The sequence below is a fragment of the Hirundo rustica genome, unplaced genomic scaffold (assembly GCF_015227805.2).
Source record: "Hirundo rustica isolate bHirRus1 unplaced genomic scaffold, bHirRus1.pri.v3 unplaced_BUSCO_63198at7742, whole genome shotgun sequence".
NCBI lineage: Eukaryota > Metazoa > Chordata > Aves > Passeriformes > Hirundinidae > Hirundo > Hirundo rustica.
This window is the reverse complement of record NW_026690739.1, coordinates 15,397-39,112: the sequence shown is the minus strand read 5'-3', so window position 1 is coordinate 39,112 and position 23,716 is coordinate 15,397. Positions and strand designations below refer to the sequence as shown.

General features: G+C 62.2%; 2 protein-coding genes across 2 annotated transcripts in view; both read left to right on the top strand.

Moving 5' to 3' along the window:
* The window catches only part of VPS16 (VPS16 core subunit of CORVET and HOPS complexes), a gene marked incomplete at its 3' end in the record, with an annotated part of 37,762 nt that continues 14,046 nt past the window's right edge, over window positions 1-23,716 (top strand). Inside the window, 21 exon segments of the mRNA XM_040054498.1 lie at window positions 1-163; window positions 758-846; window positions 935-1,029; window positions 4,002-4,130; window positions 5,852-5,996; window positions 8,829-8,944; window positions 11,823-11,945; window positions 15,866-15,921; window positions 16,662-16,684; window positions 16,687-16,750; window positions 18,314-18,408; window positions 19,003-19,041; window positions 19,044-19,078; window positions 19,161-19,292; window positions 19,383-19,403; window positions 19,405-19,511; window positions 19,597-19,632; window positions 21,713-21,735; window positions 21,738-21,820; window positions 21,901-22,035; window positions 23,395-23,503. Of these exon segments, the coding sequence (XP_039910432.1) occupies window positions 111-163; window positions 758-846; window positions 935-1,029; window positions 4,002-4,130; window positions 5,852-5,996; window positions 8,829-8,944; window positions 11,823-11,945; window positions 15,866-15,921; window positions 16,662-16,684; window positions 16,687-16,750; window positions 18,314-18,408; window positions 19,003-19,041; window positions 19,044-19,078; window positions 19,161-19,292; window positions 19,383-19,403; window positions 19,405-19,511; window positions 19,597-19,632; window positions 21,713-21,735; window positions 21,738-21,820; window positions 21,901-22,035; window positions 23,395-23,503 (1,708 nt within the window).
* On the top strand, window positions 16,759-18,307 carry LOC120748366 (tetra-peptide repeat homeobox protein 1-like). The gene is made up of 2 exons (XM_040054503.2): window positions 16,759-17,018; window positions 17,111-18,307. The coding sequence occupies exons 1-2, from the start codon at window positions 16,873-16,875 to the stop codon at window positions 18,300-18,302; spliced, it is 1,338 nt and encodes a 445-aa protein (XP_039910437.1). The 5' UTR covers window positions 16,759-16,872; the 3' UTR covers window positions 18,303-18,307.

The window sequence follows — 23,716 nt, the reverse complement described above, 5'->3', positions numbered from 1 at the left end:
GGCGCGGCGCCGTGAGGGAAGCGCCGGGACCGCCGGGTCCCGATCCCGGTTCCCCTCGCCCCACCCCGGTTCCTCTCTCCCCATCCCGGTTCCCCCGTCCCGGCCTCGCCATGGATTGTTACACGGCCAACTGGAACCCGCTGGGCGAGGAAACCTTTTACCGGTGAGGGGCAGCGGTGGCGGCACCGGCCTGGGGCTGCTCGGGGCTCTCGGGGCCCCGGTGTGGGAATGGGGGTTGCGGGGATGGCTGAGGGGATGGCAGGGCTGGAACGGGGGTCCCGAGGATGGCTGGGGTGGGGTTCTGGGGCTGCTTCGGGGGTTCTGGGGGAGCCACGGGGCTGGCGGGGACGGGAGGCCCGGGGGTGGCTGAGCGGGGTCCCGGGGGTGTCTGCGGCGTTTGGGGGTTTCTTGGAGGGGTCTCGTGGTGCCCATGGATCTTGGGGCTGGCTGGGAAGGGGGGCCCGGGGGTGGTTGAGGTGTTTTAGGGTGATCCTGAGGTTGGCCGGGGGTGTCCCGAGGTGGCGCCGGCTCCTCTGGCTGGGCTGGAGCATTCCTGGGGTCTCTGGGGGTTCCTGGGGGGGATCTTGGTGCTCCGGGGTCTGTCGGGGGGGGTCCCAGGGCCGGTTCGGGGGTGGGCACCGTGCGTGGCTGCTCTATCCCTGTGCCTGCTGCATGTCTGCCTGTCCGTCCCTCCATCCATCCATCCATCATCCATCCGTCCCTCCATCCCTCCATGCCTCCATCCGTGTCCCTGCAGGAAGCTGGAGCTCTACTCCATGGAGTGGGGGCTGCGCGAGGACCTTCGCGACTGCGTGGTGGCAGCTGCCCCGTACGGGGGTCCCATCGGTGGGCGCAGCCCCCCCACCCCGAGCCCCCCACCCCGAGCCGGGGCCGTGCCGCCGGTGGCTCAGGGACTGTCCCCTCCTTCTCCCAGCTCTGCTGAGGAATTCCCGGCGGGACAAGAACCCCAGCGCCCGCCCGCTCCTGGAGATCTACTCGGCCTCAGGGCTGCTCCTGGCCAGTGTCCCGGTGAGCAGGGAGGGGACAGCTCCGCCCTGTGGGAAGGGTGGGAGGAGATGGAAGAGGAGGACGGGGTGGGTTTGGAGCAGGAGAATCCTTCCCCTACTGCTGAGGGATGGGAGAAGAGGATGGGATGGGTTTGGAGCAGGAGAATCCTTCCCCTGCTGCCCAGGGATGGGAGAAGAGGATGGGATGGGTTTGGAGCAGGAGAATCCTTCCCCTGCTGCCCAGGGATAGGAGAAGAGGACAGGATGGGTTTGGAGCAGGAGAATCCTTTCCCTGCTGCCCAGGGATAGGAGAAGAGGACAGGATGGGTTTGGAGCAGGAGAATCCTTCCCCTGCTGCCCAGGGATGGAAGGACAGGATGGGTTTGGAGCAGGAGAATCCTTCCCCTGCTGCCCAGGAATGGAAGAAGAGGACAGGATGGGTTTGGAACAGGAGAATCCTTCCCCTGCTAGTGAGGGATGGAAGGACAGGATGGGTTTGGAGCAGGAGAATCCTTTCCCTGCTGCCCAGGGATGGAAGAAGAGGACAGGGTGGGTTTGGAGCAGGAGAATCCTTTCCCTGCTGCCCAGGGATGGAAGAAGAGGACAGGGTGGGTTTGGAGCAGGAGAATCCTTCCCCTACTGCCCAGGGACAGGAGAAGAGGACAGGATGGGTTTGGAACAAGAGTATCCTTCCCCTGCTAGTGAGGGATGGAAGGACAGGATGGGTTTGGAGCAGGAGAATCCTTTCCCTGCTGGTGAGAGATGGAAGAAGAGGACAGGGTGGGTTTGGAGCAGGAGAATCCTTTCTCTGCTGGTGAGGGATGAGAGAAGAGGACAGGATGGGTTTGGAGCAGGAGAATCCTTCCCCTGCTAGTGAGGGATGGGAGAAGAGGACAGGATGGGTTTGGAGCAGGAGAATCCTTCCCCTGCTGGTGAGGGATGAGAGAAGAGGACAGGATGGGTTTGGAGCAGGAGAATCCTTCCCCTGCTGGTGAGGGATGAGAGAAGAGGACAGGATGGGTTTGGAGCAGGAGAATCCTTCCCCTGCTAGTGAGGGATGGAAGGACAGGATGGGTTTGGAGCAGGAGAATCCTTCCCCTGCTGGTGAGGGATAGGAGAAGAGGATGGGATGGGTTTGGAGCAGGAGAATCCTTCCCCTGCTGCCCAGGGATAGGAGAAGAGGATGGGATGGGTTTGGAGCAGGAGAATCCTTTCTCTGCTGCCCGGGGATGGGGTGAGGGTTGGAGGCACAGGAACATCCTCGCTCCCCCCTGCTGGGGCTGGGGGCACATGGGGCAGTGGAGGGACAGTGCCACAACTGCAGGGACCTGCAGAGCCAGGGCACGGGGGGTGTGGGACCTCCTGGTGAGGTGTGGGACCTCCTGGTGAGGTGTGGGACCTCTGGATGAGGTGTCAGTCCTCTGGATGAAGTGTTGGAATTTTGGATGAGGTGTTTGACCTCCAGGTGAGGTGCTGGACCTCTGGATGAGGTGTGGGACCTCTGGATGAGATATCAGTCGTCTGGATGAGGTGTTGGACTTTTGGAGAGGTGTCAGTCTTTTGGATGAAGTGTTGGACCTCTGGATGAGGTGCCGGTCCTCTGGAGGATGTGTCAGACTTTTGGATGAGGTGTTGGACCTCCAGGTGAGGTGTTGGACCTCCAGGCGAGGTGTTGGACCTCCAGGCGAGGTGTTGGACCTCTGGATGAGGTGTTGGACCTCCAGGCGGGGTGTTGGACCTCCAGGCGAGGTGTTGGACCTCCAGGCGAGGTGTCCCACCTCCAGGCGGGGTGTCCCAGCTCCAGGCAGGGTGTCCCAGCTCCAGGCGGGGTGTCCCAGCTCCAGGCGGGGTGTCCCACCTCCACGCGAGGTGTCCCAGCTCCAGACGAGGTGTCCCAGCTCCAGGCGGGGTGTCCCAGCTCCAGGCGGGGTGTCCCACCTCCAGGCGAGGTGTCCCAGCTCCAGGCGGGGTGTCCCACCTCCAGGCGGGGTGTCCCAGCTCCAGACGAGGTGTCCCAGCTCCAGGCGGGGTGTCCCAGCTCCAGGCGGGGTGTCCCACCTCCAGGCGAGGTGTCCCAGCTCCAGGCGGGGTGTCCCACCTCCAGGCGGGGTGTCGCAGCTCCAGGCGGGGTGTCCCACCTCCAGGCGGGGTGTCGCAGCTCCAGGCGGGGTGTCCCACCTCCAGGCGGGGTGTCCCAGCTCCAGGCGGGGTTGTCCCAGCTCCAGACGAGGTGTCCCACCTCCAGGCGGGGTGTCCCAGCTCCAGGCGGGGTGTCCCAGCTCCAGGCGGGGTGTCCCACCTCCAGGCGAGGTGTCCCAGCTCCAGGCGGGGTGTCCCACCTCCAGGCGGGGTGTCCCAGCTCCAGACGAGGTGTCCCAGCTCCAGGCGGGGTGTCCCAGCTCCAGGCGGGGTGTCCCACCTCCAGGCGAGGTGTCCCAGCTCCAGGCGGGGTGTCCCACCTCCAGGCGGGGTGTTGTCGCAGCTCCAGGCGGGGTGTCCCACCTCCAGGCGGGGTGTCGCAGCTCCAGGCGGGGTGTCCCACCTCCAGGCGGGGTGTCCCAGCTCCAGGCGGGGTGTCCCAGCTCCAGACGAGGTGTCCCACCTCCAGGCGGGGTGTCCCAGCTCCAGGCGGGGTGTCCCACCTCCAGGCGGGGTGTCTCAGCTCCAGGCGGGGTGTCCCACCTCCAGACGAGGTGTCCCAGCTCCAGGCGAGGTGTCCCAGCTCCAGGCGGGGTGTCCCAGCTCCAGGCGGGGTGTCCCACCTCCAGGCAGGGTGTCCCAGCTCCAGGCAGGGTGTCCCACCTCCACGCGAGGTGTCCCAGCTCCAGGCGGGGTGTCCCACCTCCAGGCGGGGTGTCCCAGCTCCAGGCGGGGTGTCCCACCTCCAGGCGGGGTGTCCCAGCTCCAGGCGGGGTGTCCCAGCTCCGGAGGAGCCGCCAGCCCCGGCGCGTGCCCGGGGGCCGTGCGGGCTGAGCCTTGCCGCGCCGTTGGCAGTGGAAGAGCGGGCGCCTGGTGCACCTGGGCTGGACGGCGGCGGAGGACCTGCTGTGCATCCAGGAGGACGGGACGGTCCTGGTCTACAACCTCTTCTGCGAGTTCAAGCGGCACTTCAGCATGGGGAACGTGAGGCCATGGGATCTGGGATCTGGGATCTGGGATTTGGGATCTGGGATCTGGGGTGGGGAGGGACCTCGCAGCCCGTCCCGTTCCACCCTGCCCCGGGCAAGGACGCCTTCCATGACCCCGGGTGGATCCAAGTCCATCCAGCCTGGCCTTGGATGCTCCCAGAGATCCAGGAGCAGCCCCAGGTTCTCTGGGAGCTCCAGCCCAGGCAGGAGCAGCTCCTTCCCCACGCCCCAATCCCCGCTCCCCGTTTCCCCTCATCCTGGGTGGGATCGGGATTTGAGGGGCGCAGAGCCGACCCCACGGGGCACCACCGAGGGACCGGGGCCGTGCCGTCCCTGGGGAGAGAGCTGGGATCCATCCCGGCCTCCGGAACCTTCCCCTGCCCGCCGCCTGCCCCGGCCGAGCGCCGCGGTGCCATCCCCGGTGTCCCCGCGGTGCCATCCCCGGTGTCCCCATGGTGCATCCCTGGTGTCCCCATGGTGTCCCCGCGGTGCCACCCCCGGTGTCCCCATGGTGCCATCCCCGGTGTCCCTGCGGTGCCATCCCCGGTGTCCCCATGGTGCCATCCGCAGTGTCCCTGCAGTGCCATCCCCAGTGTCCCTGCGGTGACATCCCCGGTGTCCCTGTGGTGTCCCCATGGTGCCATCCGCAGTGTCCCTGCGGTGCCATCCCCGGTGTCCCTGCGGTGCCATCCCTGGTGTCCCTGTGGTGCCACCCCCGGTGTCCCTGCGGTGCCACCCCTGGTGTCCCCATGGTGCCATCCGCAGTGTCCCTGCAGTGCCATCCCCGGTGTCCTGATGGTGCCATCCCCGGTGTCCCCGTGGTGACATCCCCAGTGTCCCTGTGGTGCCATCCCTGGTGTCCCTGTGGTGCCACCCCCAGTGTTCCCATGGTGCCATCCCTGGTGTCCCGGCGGTGCCATTCCCAGTGTCCCCACGGTGCCATCCCTGGTGTCCCTGCGGTGCCATCCCCGGTGTCCCCATGGTGTCCCCATGGTGCCATCCCCGGTGTCCCTGCGGTGCCATCCCCGGTGCCATCCCCAGTGTCCCTGGTGTCCCTGCGGTGCCATCCCCGGTGTCCCCGGTGTCCCTGCGGTGCCATCCCCGGTGCCATCCCCAGTGTCCCCGGTGTCCCTGTGGTGCCATCCCTGGTGCCATCCCCGGTGTCCCCGCGGTGCCATCCCCAGTGTCCCCGGTGTCCCCGCGGTGCCATCCCCGGTGTCCCCATGGTGTCCCCGCGGTGCCATCTCCATGGTGCCATCCCCGGTGCCACCCCCACGGTGCCATCCCCAGTGTCCCATCCCCGGTGTCACCCCCATGGTGCCACCCCCATGGTGCCATCCCCAGTGCCACCCCCATGGTGCCATCCCCGGTGTCCCCACCCCCGGTGCCATCCCCGGTGTCCCATCCCCGGTGTCCCATCCCCGGTGCCACCCCCGGTGCCACCCCCGGTGTCCCCGGTGTCCCCGCGGTGCCATCCCCAGTGTCCCATCCCCGGTGCCATCCCCGGTGTCCCATCCCCGGTGCCATCCCCGGTGTCCCATCCCCGGTGCCATCCCCGGTGCCACCCCCGGTGTCCCCATGGTGCCATCCCCGGTGTCCCATCCCCGGTGTCCCATCCCCGGTGTCCCCACGGTGCCATCCCCGGTGTCCCCCCGGTGTCCCCACGGTGCCATCCCCGGTGTCCCCGCGGTGTCCCCCCGGTGCGGTCGGGCGCAGGAGGTGCTGCAGAACCGCGTGCTGGAGGCGCAGGTTTTCCACACGGAGTTCGGCACGGGCGTGGCCATCCTGACCGGGGCGCTGCGCTTCTCCCTGGCCACCAACATCGACGACATCAAGCTGCGCCGCCTGCCCGAGGTCCCTGGTGGGTGTCCCCCTGTGTGTGTCCCCGTGTGTCCCTGTGTGTCCCTGTGTGTGTCCCCCTGTGTGTCCCCGTGTGTCCCTGTGTGTCCCCGTGTATCCCGTGTGTCCCTGTGTGTGTCCCCCTGTGTGTCCCCGTGTGTCCCCGTGTGTGTCCCTGTGTGTCCCTGTGTGTGTCCCTGTGTGTCCCTGTGTGTCCCTGTGTGTCCCTGTGTGTGTCCCTGTGTGTCCCTGTGTGTCCCCGTGTGTGTCCCCGTGTGTCCCTGTGTGTCCCTGTGTGTGTCCCTGTGTGTCCCTGTGTGTCCCCGTGTGTGTCCCTGTGTGTCCCTGTGTGTGTCCCTGTGTGTCCCCCTGTGTGTCCCTGTGTGTCCCCGTGTGTGTCCCTGTGTGTCCCTGTGTGTGTCCCTGTGTGTCCCTGTGTGTCCCTGTGTGTCCCTGTGTGTGTCCCTGTGTGTCCCTGTGTGTCCCCGTGTGTGTCCCCGTGTGTCCCTGTGTGTCCCCGTGTGTGTCCCCGTGTGTGTCCCTGTGTGTGTCCCTGTGTGTCCCTGTGTGTCCCCGTGTGTGTCCCCGTGTGTGTCCCTGTGTGTGTCCCCGTGTGTCCCTGTGTGTCCCCGTGTGTGTCCCCGTGTGTGTCCCTGTGTGTGTCCCTGTGTGTCCCTGTGTGTCCCCGTGTGTGTCCCTGTGTGTCCCTGTGTGTGTCCCTGTGTGTCCCCGTGTGTGTCCCTGTGTGTCCCTGTGTGTCCCCGTGTGTGTCCCTGTGTGTGTCCCTGTGTGTCCCTGTGTGTCCCTGTGTGTCCCTGTGTGTGTCCCTGTGTGTCCCTGTGTGTCCCCGTGTGTGTCCCTGTGTGTCCCTGTGTGTCCCCGTGTGTCCCTGTGTGTGTCCCTGTGTGTCCCTGTGTGTCCCCGTGTGTCCCTGTGTGTGTCCCTGTGTGTCCCCGTGTGTCCCTGTGTGTCCCTGTGTGTCCCCGTGTGTCCCTGTGTGTCCCCGTGTGTGTCCCCGTGTGTCCCCGTGTGTGTCCCCGTGTGTGTCCCTGTGTGTCCCTGTGTGTCCCCGTGTGTCCCTGTGTGTCCCTGTGTGTCCCTGTGTGTCCCTGTGTGTGTCCCTGTGTGTGTCCCTGTGTGTGTCCCTGTGTGTCCCTGTGTGTCCCTGTGTGTGTCCCTGTGTGTCCCTGTGTGTCCCCGTGTGTGTCCCTGTGTGTCCCCGTGTGTCCCCGTGTGTCCCTGTGTGTCCCTGTGTGTGTCCCTGTGTGTCCCTGTGTGTCCCTGTGTGTGTCCCTGTGTGTCCCTGTGTGTCCCCGTGTGTGTCCCTGTGTGTCCCCGTGTGTCCCCTTGTGTCCCCGTGTGTCCCCTTGTGTCCCTGTGTGTCCCCGTGTGTCCCTGTGTGTGTCCCTGTGTGTGTCCCTGTGTGTGTCCCCGTGTGTCCCTGTGTGTCCCTGTGTGTCCCCGTGTGTCCCCTTGTGTCCCTGTGTGTCCCTGTGTGTCCCCCTGTGTGTCCCTGTGTGTCCCTGTGTGTGTCCCTGTGTGTGTCCCTGTGTGTGTCCCCGTGTGTCCCTGTGTGTCCCTGTGTGTCCCCGTGTGTCCCCGTGTGTCCCTGTGTGTCCCTGTGTGTGTCCCGTCTGTCCCCCCCCCGTGTGTCCCCGTGTGTCCCTGTGTGTCCCCGTGTGTGTCCCTGTGTGTCCCTGTGTGTGTCCCCGTGTGTGTCCCTGTGTGTCCCTGTGTGTCCCCATGTGTCCCCATGTGTCCCCGTGTGTCCCCATGTGTGTCCCCGTGTGTCCCCGTGTGTCCCCATGTGTCCCCATGTGTGTCCCCGTGTGTGTCCCTGTGTGTCCCTGTGTGTCCCCGTTTGTCCCTGTGTGTCCCCGTGTGTCCCCTTGTGTCCCCGTGTGTCCCCTTGTGTCCCTGTGTGTCCCTGTGTGTCCCTGTGTGTCCCTGTGTGTCCCCGTGTGTCCCATGTCCCCCTGTGTCCCCTTGTGTGTCCCTGTGTGTCCCCGTGTGTGTCCCCTTGTGTCCCCCTGTGTCCCTGTGTGTCCCCGTCTGTCCCCATGTGTCCCTGTGTGTCCTCTCATGTCCCCGTGTGTCCCTGTGTGTCCCTGTGTGTCCTCTCATGTCCCTGTGTGTCCTCTCATGTCCCTGTGTGTCCCTGTGTGTCCCCATGTGTCCCTGTGTGTCCCCGTGTGTCCCCTCATGTCCCCGTGTGTCCCTGTGTGTCCTCTCGTGTCCCTGTGTCCCCCGTGTGTCCCCCTGTGTCCCAGGGGTGTCCCCATGTCCCCGTGTCCCGGTGTCCCAGGGGTGTCCCCTGTGTCCCAGGGGTGTCCCCATGTCCCTAGGATGTCACACAGGTGTCCCCTGTGTCCCAGGGCTGTCCCCATGTCCCCGTGTCCCAGGGGTGTCCCCCTGTCCCAGGGCTGTCCCCATGTCCCCGTGCCGCGGTGTCCCAGGGGTGTCCCCATGTCCCTGGGATGTCACACAGGTGTCCCCTGTGTCCCAGGGGTGTCCCCATGTCCCTAGGATGTCACACAGGTGTCCCCTGTGTCCCAGGGCTGTCCCCCATGTCCCCGTGTCCCAGGGGTGTCCCCCTGTCCCAGGGCTGTCCCCATGTCCCCGTGCCGCGGTGTCCCAGGGGTGTCCCCATGTCCCTGGGATGTCACACAGGTGTCCCCTGTGTCCCAGGGGTGTCCCCCTGTCCCAGGGCTGTCCCCATGTCCCCGTGCTGCGGTGTCCCAGGGGTGTCCCCTGTGTCCCTGGGGTGTTCCCCTGTCCCTGGGGTGTCCCCATGTCCCTGGGATGTCACACAGGTGTCCCCTGTGTCCCATGTCCCGTGCCGCGCTGTCCCCAGGGCTGCAGAAGCCGCCGCCGTGCTGGGCGGTGCTGTCTCAGGACAGGGTGTCCGTGGTGCTGCTGGCCGTGGGACAGGAGCTCTTCCTGCTGGACAGCACCTCCTGCTCCGTGCTGGTGAGCGCTGCGCCGTGCCCTGGGACCCCCCAGATCCTGCTCCTGTCCCTGGGACACCCCCAGATCCTTCTCCTGTCCCTGGGATGTTCCCAGATCCTTCTCCTGTCCCTGGGACACCCCCAGATCCTTCTCCTGTCCCTGGGACCCCCCAGATCCTTCTCCTGTCCCTGGGACACCCCCAGATCCTTCTCCTGTCCCTGGGATGTTCCCAGATCCTTCTCCTGTCCCTGGGACACCCCCAGATCCTTCTCCTGTCCCCTGGGACACCCCCAGATCCTTCTCCTGTCCCTGGGATGTTCCCAGATCCTTCTGCTGTCCCTGGGATGTTCCCAGATCCTTCTCCTGTCCCTGGGACACCCCAGATCCTTCTGCTGTCCCTGGGATGTTCCCAGATCCTTCTCCTGTCCCTGGGACATCCCAGATCCTTCTCCTGTCCCTGGGACACCCCCAGATCCTTCTCCTGTCCCTGGGACACCCCAGATCCTTCTCCTGTCCCTGGGACGTTCCCAGATCCTTCTCCTGTCCCTGGGATGTTCCCAGATCCTTCTCCTGTCCCTGGGACACCCCCAGATCCTTCTCCTGTCCCTGGGACCCCCCCAGATCCTTCTCCTGTCCCTGGGACACCCCCAGATCCTTCTCCTGTCCCTGGGACACCCCAGATCCTTCTCCTGTCCCTGGGACGTTCCCAGATCCTTCTCCTGTCCCTGGGACACCCCCAGATCCTTCTCCTGTCCCTGGGATGTTCCCAGATCCTTCTCCTGTCCCTGGGACGTTCCCAGATCCTTCTCCTGTCCCTGGGACCCCCCAGATCCTTCTCCTGTCCCTGGGATGTTCCCAGATCCTTCTCCTGTCCCTGGGACGCCCCCAGATCCTTCTCCTGTCCTTGGGATGCTCCCAGGTCATTTTCCAATCCCGTGGGATGTTCCCAGATCCTTCCTGCGTCCCTCCTGCCCCATGGGCTGCTCCCAGCTCCTTTTCTTGTCCCACATGATATTCCCAGATCCTTCCCCTGTCCCATGGGCTGCTCCCAGATCTTTCCCCATCCCACGGGACGTTCCCAGCTCCTTTCCCTGTCCCACAGAACGTTCCCAGCCCCTTTCCTATCCCAAGGAATGCTCCCACCTTCTTCCCCTGTCCCACAGGATCCTCCCAGCTCCTTTCCCATCCCACAAGATGCTCCCAGATCCTTACTCCCACCCTCCATGGGTCACTCCCACCCCTCTATGGGTCACTCCCACCCCTCTCTGGGTCACTCCCATGCCCCCTGGGTCACTCCCACCCCCCATGGGTCACTCCCACCCCCCATGGGTCACTCCCACCCCTCTATGGGTCACTCCCACCTCTCTGTGGGTCACTCCCACCTCTCCGTGGGTCACTCCCACCCTCCATGGGTCACTCCCACCCCTCCATGGGTCACTCCCACCCCCCCTGGGTCACTCCCACCCCTCCATGGGTCACTCCCACCCCCCATGGGTCACTCCCACCCCTCTCTGGGTCACTCCCACCCCCCTGTCCCCTCCGTGGGTCACTCCCACCCCTCTATGGGTCACTCCCACCTCTCCGTGGGTCACTCCCACCCCTCCATGGGTCACTCCCACCCCCATGGGTCACTCCCACCCCTCTCTGGGTCACTCCCACCCCCCTGTCCCCTCCGTGGGTCACTCCCACCCCTCTATGGGTCACTCCCACCTCTCCGTGGGTCACTCCCACCCTCCATGGGTCACTCCCACCCCCCATGGGTCACTCCCACCCCCTGTCCCCTCCATGGGTCACTCCCACCCCTCTCTGGGTCACTCCCACCCCCCATGGGTCACTCCCACCCCCCCATGGGTCACTCCCACCCCTCTATGGGTCACTCCCACCCCCCATGGGTCACTCCCACCCCTCTATGGGTCACTCCCACCCCTCCATGGGTCACTCCCACCCCTCCGTGGGTCACTCCCACCCCCTATGGGTCACTCCCACCCCTCTGTGGGTCACTCCCACCCCCCATGGATCACTCCCACCCCCCCATGGGTCACTCCCACCCCTCTATGGGTCACTCCCACCCCTCCATGGGTCACTCCCACCCCTCTATGGGTCACTCCCACCCCTCCATGGGTCACTCCCACCCCTCTCTGGGTCACTCCCACCCCCGTATCCCCTCCATGGGTCACTCCCACCCCCCATGGGTCACTCCCACCCCTCTATGGGTCACCTCCACCCCCTGTCCCCTCCATGGGTCACTCCCACCCCCGTATCCCCTCCATGGGTCACTCCCACCTCCCATGGGTCACTCCCACCCCTCTATGGGTCACTCCCACCCCCCATGGGTCACTCCCACCCCTCTATGGGTCACTCCCACCCCTCTGTGGGTCACTCCCACCCTCCATGGGTCACTCCCACCCCTCTGTGGGTCACTCCCACCCCCCCTGGGTCACTCCCACCCCTCTCTGGGTCACTCCCACCCCCCATGGGTCACTCCCACCCCTCTGTGGGTCACTCCCACCCCCCCTGGGTCACTCCCACCCCCCATGGGTCACTCCCACCCCTCTGTGGGTCACTCCCCGCCCCCCATGGGTCACTCCCAGCCCCTCCTGTCCCTTCTCTGGGTCACTCCCACCCCCCTGTCCCCTCCGTGGGTCACTCCCACCCCTCTGTGGGTCACTCCCACCCCTCTCTGGGTCACTCCCACCTCTCCGTGGGTCACTCCCAGCCCCCATGGGTCACTCCCACCCCTCTATGGGTCACTCCCACCCCTCTATGGGTCACTCCCACCCCTCCGTGGGTCACTCCCACCCCTCCTGTCCCCTCCATGGATCACTCCCACCCTCCATGGGTCACTCCCACCCCTCCGTGGGTCCCCCCCAGCCCGCTGTGACCCCCGTGTCCCGCTCAGAGCCCCCCGGGGCTGAGCCCCTCTGCGGGGCCGTTCCTGCGCCTGGCCGTGTCCTTCACCCACCGCCACCTCGCCCTCTTCTGCGACTCGGGCACCGTCTGGATGGGCTCGGCCTCGCTCAAGGTCAGCTCTCCTGACCCCTTTTTGGGGGGTTTTGGGGGGGGTTTGGGGTTTTTGGGGGGGTTTTTGGGGTGGTCGGATCGGCCCCCACCCCGTGCCGGCTCGAACGGGGCTCCGGCGTTAATTCGTTAATTGAATTCTCATTTTCGTCGCGATCCCAAAAACTCGGGGGGGTGTTGGCTCAAATCCAGGGGTGGAGGGGGGTCCCAAATTTTGGGTTTTTGGGGGGGGTATTTTACCCCAGAATTTCAAGGTTTGGGGGGTGTTTGACCCCAAATTTGGGGGTTTTGGGGGGAGATTTTTTCCCCCCAAATTTGGAAGGTTTGTTGTTATTTGGGGGGGTTTTGCTCCAGATTTGTGGGTTCTGGGGAGCTTTGATGGGTTTGACCCCAAATTTGAGGGGTTTGGGGCAGGATTCCACCCAAATCTGAGGGGTTTGGGGTGGGAATTCAGCTCAAATTTGAGTGCTCTGGAGTATTTGGGGGTGATTTAACCCCAAATTTGAGGGGTTTGGGGCAGGATTCCAGCCCAAATTTGAGGGCTCTGGAATTTTTGGGGGTGATTTAACCCCAAATTTGGGGTCTTGAGATTTTTTGGCAGGGAGGATGATTTACCCCAAAATTTCAAGGTGTTTGGGGGGTGTTTGACCCCAAATTTGGGGTTTTTGGGGGAGATTTACCCCCAGATTGGAAGGTTTGTTGTTACTTTAGGGGGTTTTGCTCCAGATTTGTGGGTTCTAGGGAGCTTTGATGGGTTTGACCCCAAATTTGAGGGGTTTGGGGTGGTTGGGGGCAGGATTCCAGCTCAAATTTGAGTGCTCTGGAGAATTTGGGGGTGATTTAACCCCAAATTTGGGGGTCTTGACATTTTTTGGGGGGGGGGGAATGCTTTACCCCAAAATTTCAAGGTGTTGGCGGAGGTTTGACCCCAAATTTGGGGTTTTTGGGGGAGATTTCCCCCCCAAATTTGGAAGGTTTGTTGTTATTTGGGGGAGTTTTGCTCCAGATTTGGGGGTTCTGGGGAGCTTTGATGGGTTTGACCCCAAATTTGAGAGTTTTGGGGTGGTTGGGGGCAGGATTCCAGCTCAAATTTGAGGGCTCTGGAATTTTTGGGGGTGATTTAACCCCAAATTTGGGGTCTTGACATTTTTTGGCGGGGGGGGGGATGTTTTACCCCAAAATTTCAAGGTGTTTGGGGGGTGTTTGACTCCAAATTTGGGGTTTTTTCTGGGGAAGATTTTACCCCCAAATTTGGAAGGTTTGTTGTTATTTTAGGGGGTTTTGCTCCAGATTTGTGGGTTCTGGGGAGCTTTGATGGGTTTGACCCCAAATTTGAGGGGTTTGGGGCAGGATTCCACCCAAAATCTGAGGGGTTTGGGGTGGGAATTCAGCCCAAATTTGAGTGCTCTGGAGTTTTTTTTGGGGGTGATTTAACCCCAAATTTGGGGACTTGGGGTTTTTTTGGGGGGGGGGGATGCTTTACCCCCCAAAATTTCAAGGTGTTGGTGGGTGTTTTTGACTCCAAATTTGGGTTTTTTGGGGGGAGATTTCCCCCCCAAATTTGGAAGGTTTGTTGTTATTTTGGGGGGTTTTGCTCCAGATTTGGGGGTTCTGGGGAGCTTTGATGGGTTTTGACCCCAAATTTGAGGGGTTTGGGGCAGGATTCCACCCAAATCTGAGGGGTTTGGGGTGGGAATTCAGCTCAAATTTGAGTGCTCTGGAGTATTTGGGGGTGATTTAACCCCAAATTTGCGGACTTGGGGTTTTTTGGGGGGGGGGGGGATGCTTTACCCCAAAATTTCAAGGTGTTGGTGGGTGTTTGACCCCAAATTTGGGGTTTTCTGGGGAGATTTTTTCCCCAGATTTGGAAGGTTTGTTATTATTTGGGGGGGTTTTGCTCCAGATTTGTGGGTTCTGGGGAGCTTTGATGGGTTTGACCCTAAATTTGAGAATTTTGGGGTGGTTGGGGGCAGGATTCCAGCTCAAATTTGAGGGCTCTGGAGTATTTGGGGGTGATTTAACCCCAAATTTGGGGACTTGGGGTTTTTTGGGGGGGATGTTTTACCCAAAATTTCAAGGTGTTGGCGGAGGTTTGACCCCAAATTTGGGGTTTTTGGGGGAGATTTTACCCCCAAATTTGGAAGGTTTGTTGTTATTTTGGGGGGGTTTTGCTCCAGATTTGGGGGTTCTGGGGAGCTTTGATGGGTTTGACCCCAAATTTGAGGGGTTTGGGGTGGTTGGGGGCAGGATTCCAGCTCAAATTTGAGGGCTCTGGAATTTTTGGGGGTGATTTAACCCCAAATTTGGGGTCTTGACATTTTTTGGCGGGGGGGGATGTTTTACCCCAAAATTTCAAGGTGTTGGCGGAGGTTTTGACCCCAAATTTGGGTTTTTTGGGGGGAGATTTACCCCCAAATTTGGAAGGTTTGTTGTTATTTTGGGGGGGTTTTGCCCCGGATTTGGGAGTTCTGGGGCATTCCAGTTTTATTCATTTTTGGAATGATAAACCACAAACCCATCATCCCATTTTTATCTTGGATTTTGGAATTATGAACCACAAACCAGTCATTCCAGTTTTATCCAATTTTGGGATGATAAACTACAAACCCATCGGTTTTATTCAACTTTGGGATGATAAATTACAAACCCATCGGTTTATTCAATTTTGGGATGATAAATTACAAACCCATCAGTTTTGTTCTAATTTGGGATGATAAATTACAAACCCATCATTCCAGTTTTATCCAATTTTGGGATGATAAACTACAAACCCATCGGTTTTATTCAACTTTGGAATGATAAATTATAAACCCATCGTTTTATTCAACTCTGGAATGATAAACTACAAACCCATCATTCCAGTTTTAGTCAATTTTGGGATGATAAATTACAAACCCATCATTCCAGTTTTATTCTATTTTGGGATGATAAATTACAAACCCATCAGTTTTATTCAATTTTGGGATGATAAATTACAAACCCATCGGTTTTATTCAGTTTTGGGATGATAAATTACAACCCATCGGTTTTATTCAACTTTGGGAGCTTTTGCCATGGCCTCAGCTCAAACTCAGCCTTCTCTGGGGGACCAGCACGAATCTGCTCGGATCTCACGGCAAAAAAAACCCCAAAAAATGCTGAAACCCCTGCGTTAAATTTAACAAAAATGGTTAAAAAACCCGCGTGAAACCGCTGCAAACACTGACTCCCTCTCCTCTTCGCTCTCCTCTTCCTCTTCCTCTCCTCTTCCTCTTCTCTTTCTCTTCCTCTCATCTCCTGTTCTTCTTTCTCTTCCTTCCTCTTCCTCTCCTCTCCCTCTTATCTCCCTCTTATCTTCTTCCTCTTCCTCTTCCCTCTTCTCTTCCTCTTCCTCCTCCCTCTTCCTCTTCCTCTTCCTCTTCCTCTTCCTCTTCCTCTTCCTCTTCCTCTTCTCTCCCTATTCCTCTCATCTTCCTCTTCCTCTCATCTTCCTGTTCCTCTTCCTCTTCTCTTCCTCTCCTCTTCCTCTTCCCTCTTCCTCTTCTTCCTCCTCTTCCTCTTCCTCCTCTTCCTCTTCCTTCCCTCTTCCTCTTCCTCTTCCCTCGTCCTCTTTCTCCTCCTCTTCCTCTCCTCTTCCTCTCCTCTCCCTCTCCCTCTTCCTCTTCCTCCTCCTCTTTCCCTCTCCCTCTCCCCTCTTCCTCCTCCTCTTCCTCTTCCTTTCCTGATCCTTTCCTCTTCCTTTCCTCTTTCCTCTTCCTCTTAGAAGGAGAATCTCCTTCCTCCTTCTCCTCCTCCTTCTCCTCCTCTCCCTCTCCTCTCCTCTCCTCTCCTCTCCTCTCCTCTCCTCTCTCTCTCTCCTCTCCTCTCCTCTCCTCTCCTCTCCTCTCCTCTCCTCTCCTCTCCTCTCCTCTCCTCTCCTCTCCTCTCCTCTCCTCTCCTCTCCAGGAGAAGTTCTGTGAGTTCCACACCGGCGTTCGCTCCCCGCCCCAGCAGATGGTTTGGTGAGCGGGGATCCCCGTGGGCGCGGGGCTCGTTAGCGGGGTTCGTTAGCGGGGTTCATTAGCGGGGTTCGTTAGGGGGTTCGTTAGGGGGTTCATCAGCAGGGTTCGTTAGCGGGGTTCGTTAGCGGGGTTCATTAGCTGGGTTCGTTAGGGGGGGTCGTTAGCGGGGTTCATTAGCGGGGTTCGTTAGGGGGTTCATTAGCAGGGTTCATTAGCGGGGTTCATTAGGGGGTACATTACGGGGTTTGTTAGGGGGTTCATTAGCAGGGTTCATTAGCGGGGTTCATTAGGGGGTCCATTATGGGGTTTGTTAGGGGGTTCGTTAGCAGGGTTCCTTAGCGGGGTTCATTAGCAGGGTTCATTAGCGGGGTTCGTTAGGGGGTTTGTTAGCGGGGTTCATTAGCAGGGTTCCTTAGTGGGGTTCGTTAGCAGGGTTCATTAGCGGGGTTCGTTAGGGGGTCCATTAGGGGGTCCATTAGGGGGTTCGTTAGGGGGTTCCTTAGCGGGGTTCATTAGGGGGTTCCTTAGCGGGGTTCATTAGCGGGGTTCCTCAGTGGGGTTCGTCCGGGGGCTCATTAGGGGGTTCATTAGCAGGGTTCATTAGCGGGGTTCGTTAGCGGGGTTCGTTAGGGGGTCCGTTAGGGGGTCCATTAGGGGGTTCGTTCGGGGGTTCCTTAGCGGTGTTTCGTCGGGGGCTCGTTCGGGGGTTCGTTAATGAGTTTCGGCGCGGCCCCCGGCAGGTGCACGCGCCCGCGGGGCCGGCAGCGAGCCTGCTGCTGGCCTGGGAGCGGCAGCTGATGGTGGTGGGCAATTCCTGCGAGTGCATCCGGTATCCTTCGGGAGCGGGGCCCCGGGGGCCGGGCCGCCTGCGGGGGGGCTGTCCCCAGGGATGGTTCCAGATCCTTCCTTTGTCCCCAGGGATGGTTCCAGATCCTTCCTTTGTCCCCAGGGATGGTCCCAGCTCCTTCCTTTGTCCCCAGGGATGGTTCCAGATCCTTCCTTTGTCCCCAGGGATGGTCCCAGGGATGGTCCCAGATCCTTCCTTTGTCCCCAGGGATGGTTCCAGATCCTTCCTTTGTCCCCAGGGATGGTCCCAGGTCCTTCCTTTGTCCCCAGGGATGGTTCCAGATCCTTCCTTTGTCCCCAGGGATGGTCCCAGGTCCTTTCCTGTCCCCAGGGATGGTTCCAGATCCTTCCTTTGTCCCCAGGGATGGTTCCAGATCCTTCCTTTGTCCCCAGGGATGGTCCCAGATCCTTCCTTTGTCCCAGGGATGGTTCCAGATCCTTCCTTTGTCCCCAGGGATGGTCCCAGGTCCTTTCCTGTCCCCAGGGATGGTTCCAGATCCTTCCTTGTCCCCAGGGATGGTCCCAGATCCTTTCCTGTCCCCAGGGATGGTCCCAGGTCCTTCCTTTGTCCCCAGGGATGGTCCCAGGTCCTTCCTTTGTCCCCAGGGATGGTCCCAGATCCTTCCTTTGTCCCCAGGGATGGTTCCAGATCCTTCCTTTGTCCCCAGGGATGGTCCCAGATCCTTCCTTTGTCCCCAGGGATGGTCCCAGGTCCTTCCTTTGTCCCCAGGGATGGTTCCAGATCCTTCCTTTGTCCCCAGGGATGGTTCCAGATCCTTCCTTTGTCCCCAGGGATGGTCCCAGGTCCTTCCTTTGTCCCCAGGGATGGTCCCAGGTCCTTCCTTTGTCCCCAGGGATGGTTCCAGATCTTTCCTTTATCCCCAGGGATGGTCCCAGGTCCTTTCCTGTCCCCAGGGATGGTCCCAGATCCTTCCTTTGTCCCCAGGGATGGTTCCAGATCCTTCCTTTGTCCCCAGGGATGGTCCCAGGTCCTTTCCTGTCCCCAGGGATGGTCCCAGGTCCTTCCTTTGTCCCCAGGGATGGTTCCAGATCCTTCCTTTGTCCCCAGGGATGGTCCCAGGTCCTTCCTTTGTCCCCCGGGATGGTCCCAGGTCCTTTCCTGTCCCCAGGGATGGTTCCAGATCCTTCCTTTGTCCCCAGGGATGGTCCCAGGTCCTTCCTTTGTCCCCCGGGATGGTCCCAGATCCTTTCCTGTCCCCAGGGATGGTCCCAGATCCTTCCTTTGTCCCCAGGGATGGTTCCAGATCCTTCCTTTGTCCCCAGGGATGGTCCCAGATCCTTTCCTGTCCCCAGGGATGGTCCCAGGTCCTTCCTTTGTCCCCAGGGATGGTCCCAGGTCCTTCCTTTGTCCCCAGGGATGTTCCCAGGTGCTCCCCCATCCCCAGGGATGTTCCCAGGTGCTCCCCATCCTCGTGGGATGTTCCCAGGTCCTTTCCTTGTTCCATGGGATGTTCCCAGGTGCTCCCCCATCCCCAGGGATGTTCCCCTCCCTCCCCGGAGCCCCCAGCCCTTAGCAGGAGCCCAGCTTTGTCCTGGATGAGGATTCCCACCTGGTGCCCGAGCTGGACGGGGTCCGGATCCTGTCCCGCACCTCCCACGAGTTCCTGCACGAGATCCCAGGTGAGGAGCCGGGAGCCTGGCACGGGAATTCCCAGAAAAGCTCTGGATGCTCCATCCCAAAACTGGACAGGGTTGGGTGGGGCTTGGAGCAGCCTGGGGTAGTGGGAGGGGTCCCTGGTGGGGTGGGATGGGATTTAAGGTCCTTTTCCCACCCGGAGCGGTCTGGGATCCTGGAGGCAGGCTGGCAGAGCTGGGAATGTTCCCCTGGAGAAGGGAAAAATCCAGGGAATCCTCAGAGTCCCTAAAGGGGAGAGCTGGAGAGGGACTGGGGACAAGGCCTGGAGGGACAGGGAATGGCTTCCACTGGGAAAGGGGAGATTGGGCTGGGATCATGGGCAGGAATTCCTGGCTGGGATGGAATTCCGGAATTCCCAGGTTTGCTGTGGCCACCCCTGGCAGTGCCCAGTGCCAGGCTGGATGGGTTTGGATCCAGCTGGGACAACGGGAGCTGTCCCTGTCCATGGATGGGATGGAGTTGCTGGGATTGAAGCTCCCTTCCCACCCATCCCATGATCCCGCTGCCAGGTGGTGGCACTGGGATCAGGTGCCACCTTTATCCTCATTTGATCCCCATCCCCATCCCCATCCCTGCAGAAGCCAGCCAGGAGATTTTCCGCATCGCCTCCATGGCTCCGGCGCTCTGCTGCTGGAGGCGCAGAAGGAGTACGAGGTGCCTCCCTTTCCCGGGGCTCCCGGGGGTGCCCGGCGGGCCGGGAGCCCCCCGGCATCGCCCCGTTCCCGGTGCCCCGCAGAAGCAGAGCCAGAAAGCCGACGAGTACCTGCGGGAGATCCGGGAGCAGCAGCTGCTGGCCGAGGCCGTGGGCCAGTGCATCGAGGCCGCGGGCTACGAGCACGAGCCCGACACGCAGAAATCCCTGCTGAGGGTGAGCCGGCGGCGGCAGCGGGAGGAGGAGGAGGAGGGAGGCTGAAGCCGCAGGGTTTTCCCTCGGATTTCCCCTGGGATCCCCCCGCAGGCAGCTTCCTTCGGGAAGTGTTTTCCTGGACAAGTTCCCGCCGGAGGGGTTCGTGCGCATGTGCCAGGACCTGCGGGTGCTCAACGCCGTCCGGGACTACCAGATCGGGATCCCGCTCACCTTCACGCAGTATCCTACCGGAGATCCCGCCCGCGGCGGGGCCGGGGCCGCTCCCGGTGTCTGTGATCCCGACCAGCCTTGACTGTCCCTGCAGATACAAACAGCTCACCGTCGAGGTGCTGCTGGACAGGTGAGAGCCCCGGAGCGGCCCCGGCTTCCTTCCCCCGGCTTCCCCCGGCTTCCTTCCCTCGGCTTCCCCCGGCTTCCTTCCCCCGGCTTCCCCCGGCTTCCTTCCCCCGGCTTCCCCCGGCTTCCTCCCCCAGCTTCCCCCGGCTTCCTTCCCCCGGCTTCCCCCGGCTTCCTTCCCCCAGCTTCCCCCGGCTTCCTTCCCCCAGCTTCCCCCGGCTTCCTTCCCCCGGCTTCCCCCGGCTTCCTTCCCCCAGCTTCCCCCGGCTTCCTTCCCCCGGCTTCCTTCCCCCGGCTTCCTTCCCTGGCTTCCTTCCCCCGGCTTCCTTCCCTCGGCTTCCCCCGGCTTCCTTCCCCGGCATCCCGTGGTGTCCCGGGCTTCCCAGCCCGGGTTCTGCGGCCCGGGTTCTGCCTGGCACCGTCCTTGTCCTAAAATCCCCGTCCCAATATTCCCCATCCCAAATTCTGCGCCCCTCATTCTGCGTGGCACGGACCCCGGCCCAAAAATTCATCCTGCATCGCATATCCCAGAGTCCCCATTCCAATATCCCCGTCCCACATTGCCCATCCCACTAGCCTCAACCCAAATTCCCATCCCACGTTCCCATCCCACGTTCCCATCCCACGTTCCCATCCCAGTATTTCCCATCCCACATTCCCCATCCCAATATTCCCATCCCACATTCCCATCCCACATCCCCATCCCAATATTCCCAGCCCAATATTCCCATCCCAATATTCCCATCCCAATATTCCCGTCCCACGTTCCCATCCCACATTCCCCATCCCAATATTCCCATCCCACATTCCATCCCACATTCCCCATCCCAATATTCCCATCCCAATATTCCCATCCCAATATTCCCATCCCAATATTCCCGTCCCACGTTCCCATCCCACATTCCCCATCCCAATATTCCCATCCCACATTCCCATCCCACATTCCCGTCCCAATATTCCAGTCCCACATTCCCATCCCACATTCCCCATCCCAATATTCCCATCCCAATATTCCCATCCCACATTCCCATCCCACATTCCCATCCCACATTCCCATCCCACATTCCCATCCCAATATTCCAGTCCCACATTCCCTATCCCACGTTCCCATCCCACATTCCCATATCCAGGGGCTGAGCAGCTCCAAGCACTTGGGGACCCCCTCAATGTGTCCCCTGACCCGCCAGTGTCCCTTGTCTCATGTCCCCCTGTCCCCTCCATATCCCCCTGTCTCCCAGTGTCCCCTGTCCCCCCAGTGTCCCCCCAGTGTCCCCCTGACCCCCCGGTGTCCCCTGTCCCCCTGATGTCCCCTGTCCCCTCCATGTCCCCTGCCCCCCCAGTGTCCCCTGACCCCCCTGGTGTCCCCTGTCCCTCTGCTGTCTCCTGCCCCCCCAATGTCCCCTTTCCCCTCTATGTCCCCTATCCCCCCAGTGTCCCCTGCCCCCCCCAGTGTCCCCTGTCCCCTCAGTGTCCCCTGAACCCCCGGTGTCCCCTGTCCCCTGCCCCCTGGTGTCCCGTGTGCCCTGGTCCCCCCTGGTGTCCTCTACCCCCCCGGTGTCCCCTGTCCCCCCGGTGTCCCTGCTGTCCCCCCGGTGTCCCCCCAGTGTCCCCTATCCCCCCGGCGTCCCCTGAGCCGCCGGTGTCCCCGCTGTCCCCCTGGTGTCCCATGTCCCCTGTCCTCCCGGTGTCCCCTGTCCCCCCGGTGTCCCCTATCCCCCCCCCGCTGTCCCCTGTCCCCCCCCCCCGGTGTCCCCTATCCCCCCCGGTGTCCCCTATCCCCCCCGGTGTCCCCTGAGCCGCCCGTGTCCCCGCTGTCCCCCCCCGGTGTCCCCTGTCCCCCCAGTGTCCCCTGTCCCCCCTGCTGTCCCCTGAGCCGCCCGTGTCCCCGCTGTCCCCCTGCTGTCCCGTGTCCCCTGTCTCCCCCGGTGTCTCCTGTCCCCCCCAGTGTCCCCTATCCCCCCCGGTGTCCCCTGAGCTGCCTGTGTCCCCGCTGTCCCCGCTGTCCCCCCGCTGTCCCCCTGTCCCCCCGGTGTCCCCTGTCCCCCCGCTGTCCCCTGAGCCGCCCGTGTCCCCGCTGTCCCCAGGCTGGTGCTGCGCCGCCTGTACCCTTGGCCATCCGCATCTGCGAGTTCCTGCGGCTGCCGGAGATGCGCGGCGTCAGCCGCATCCTGGCGCACTGGGCCTGCCACCAGGTGAGGGGACGGCCGGGGACACGCGGGGGACACGCAGGGACACGCGGGACACGCGGGGACGCGCCCGGCCGTGCCCCCAGGTGCAGCAGAAGGACAAGTCGGACGAGGAGGTGGCGCAGGCCATCAGCAGGAAGCTGGGGGACACGGCGGGGATCTCCTACTCGGACATCGCCACGCGCGCCTACGACTGCGGCCGCGCCGAGCTGGCCATCAAGGTGACACGGGGACATGGGGAGGGGACAGGGGCTGGACATCGAGGGGACACGGGGACACGGGGAGGGGACACGGGGAGGGACAGGAGCTGGACATCGAGGGGACACGGGGACACGGGGAGGGGACAGGAGCTGGACATCGAGGGGACACGGGGAGGGGACAGGAGCTGGCCATCAAGGTGACACGGGGACACGGGGAGGGGACAGGGGCTGGACATCGAGGGGACACGGGGACACGGAGAGGGGACAGGGGCTGGACATCAAGGGGACACAGGGAGGGACACGGGGAGGGGACACGGGAGGGACATGGGGAGGGGACACGGGGAGGGGACACGGGGAGGGACAGCGAGGGACACAGGGACACGGAGAGGGGACACAGGGAGGGACATGGGGAGGGGACACGGGGAGGGACATCAAGGTGACACGGGGACACGGGGAGGGACACGGGGAATGACAGGGGCTGGACATCGAGGGGACACGGGGAACAAGAGGAGGGACAGGGGGCTGGACATCCAGGTGACATGGAGGGGGGACACAGGGACATGGGGAGGGACAGGGGCTGGACATCGAGGGGACACGGGAGGGGACACGGGGAGGGACAGGGGCTGGACATCGAGGGGACACGGGGACATGGGGACACAGGGAGAAGACACAGAGAGGGACAGGGGCTGGACATCAAGGTGACACGGGGACATGGGGAGGGGACAGGAGTTGGCCATCGAGGTGGCACAGGGAAGGGACAGGAGCTGGCCATCGAGGTGACAAGGGGAGGGGACACAGGCTGACCACCCCAAGGTGACAATGATGTCCCCAAGGTGACACTGCTGCCCCCGTTCTGGACACCCTGAGGTGACACTGCTGTCCCTGAGGTGACACTGGTGTCCCTGTGCTGTCCCCGTGGTGACAGTGACACTGGTGTCCCCATGGTGACACTGCTGTCCCTGTGCTGTCCCCGTGGTGACAGTGACACTGCTGTCCCCATGGTGACAGTGACACTGGTGTCCCCGTGGTGACAGTGACACTGCTGTCCCTGTGCTGTCCCCATGGTGACAGTGACACTGCTGTCCCTGAGGTGACACTGGTGTCCCCGTGTCCCCAGCTGCTGGAGTACGAGCCGCGCTCAGGGGAGCAGGTGCCACTGCTGTCCCCATGGTGACAGTGACACTGGTGTCCCCATGGTGACAGTGACACTGCTGTCCCTGTGCTGTCCCCATGGTGACAGTGACACTGATGTCCCTGAGGTGACACTGGTGTCCCCGTGTCCCCAGCTGCTGGAGTACGAGCCGCGCTCAGGGGAGCAGGTGCCACTGCTGTCCCCACGGTGACAGTGACACTGGTGTCCCCATGTCCCCATGTCCCCAGCTGCTGGAGTACGAGCCGCGCTCAGGGGAGCAGGTGCCACTGCTGCTGAAGATGAAGAGGAGCAAACTGGCCCTGAGCAAAGCCATCGAGAGCGGGGACACCGACCTGGGTGGGGACAGGGGACACCGACCTGGGTGGGGACAGGGGACAGGGGACACCGACCTGGGTGGGGACAGGGGACACCGACCTGGGTGGGGACAGGGGACACGGACCTGGGTGGGGACAGGGGACAGGGGACATGGACCTGGGTGGGGACAGGGGACAGGGGACACGGACCTGGGTGGGGACAGGGGACAGGGGACCCTGACCTGGGTGGGGACAG

Bases quoted from the DNA above. Each gene is read 5' to 3' on its own strand.
- LOC120748366 (XM_040054503.2), top strand. From the start codon at position 16,873: ATGGTCCCAGCTCCTTCCTTTGTCCCCAGGGATGGTTCCAGATCCTTC. The intron at 17,019-17,110 runs GTCCTTCCTTTG...GGATGGTTCCAG, and splicing joins GTCCCCAGGGATGGTCCCAG to ATCCTTCCTTTGTCCCCAGG.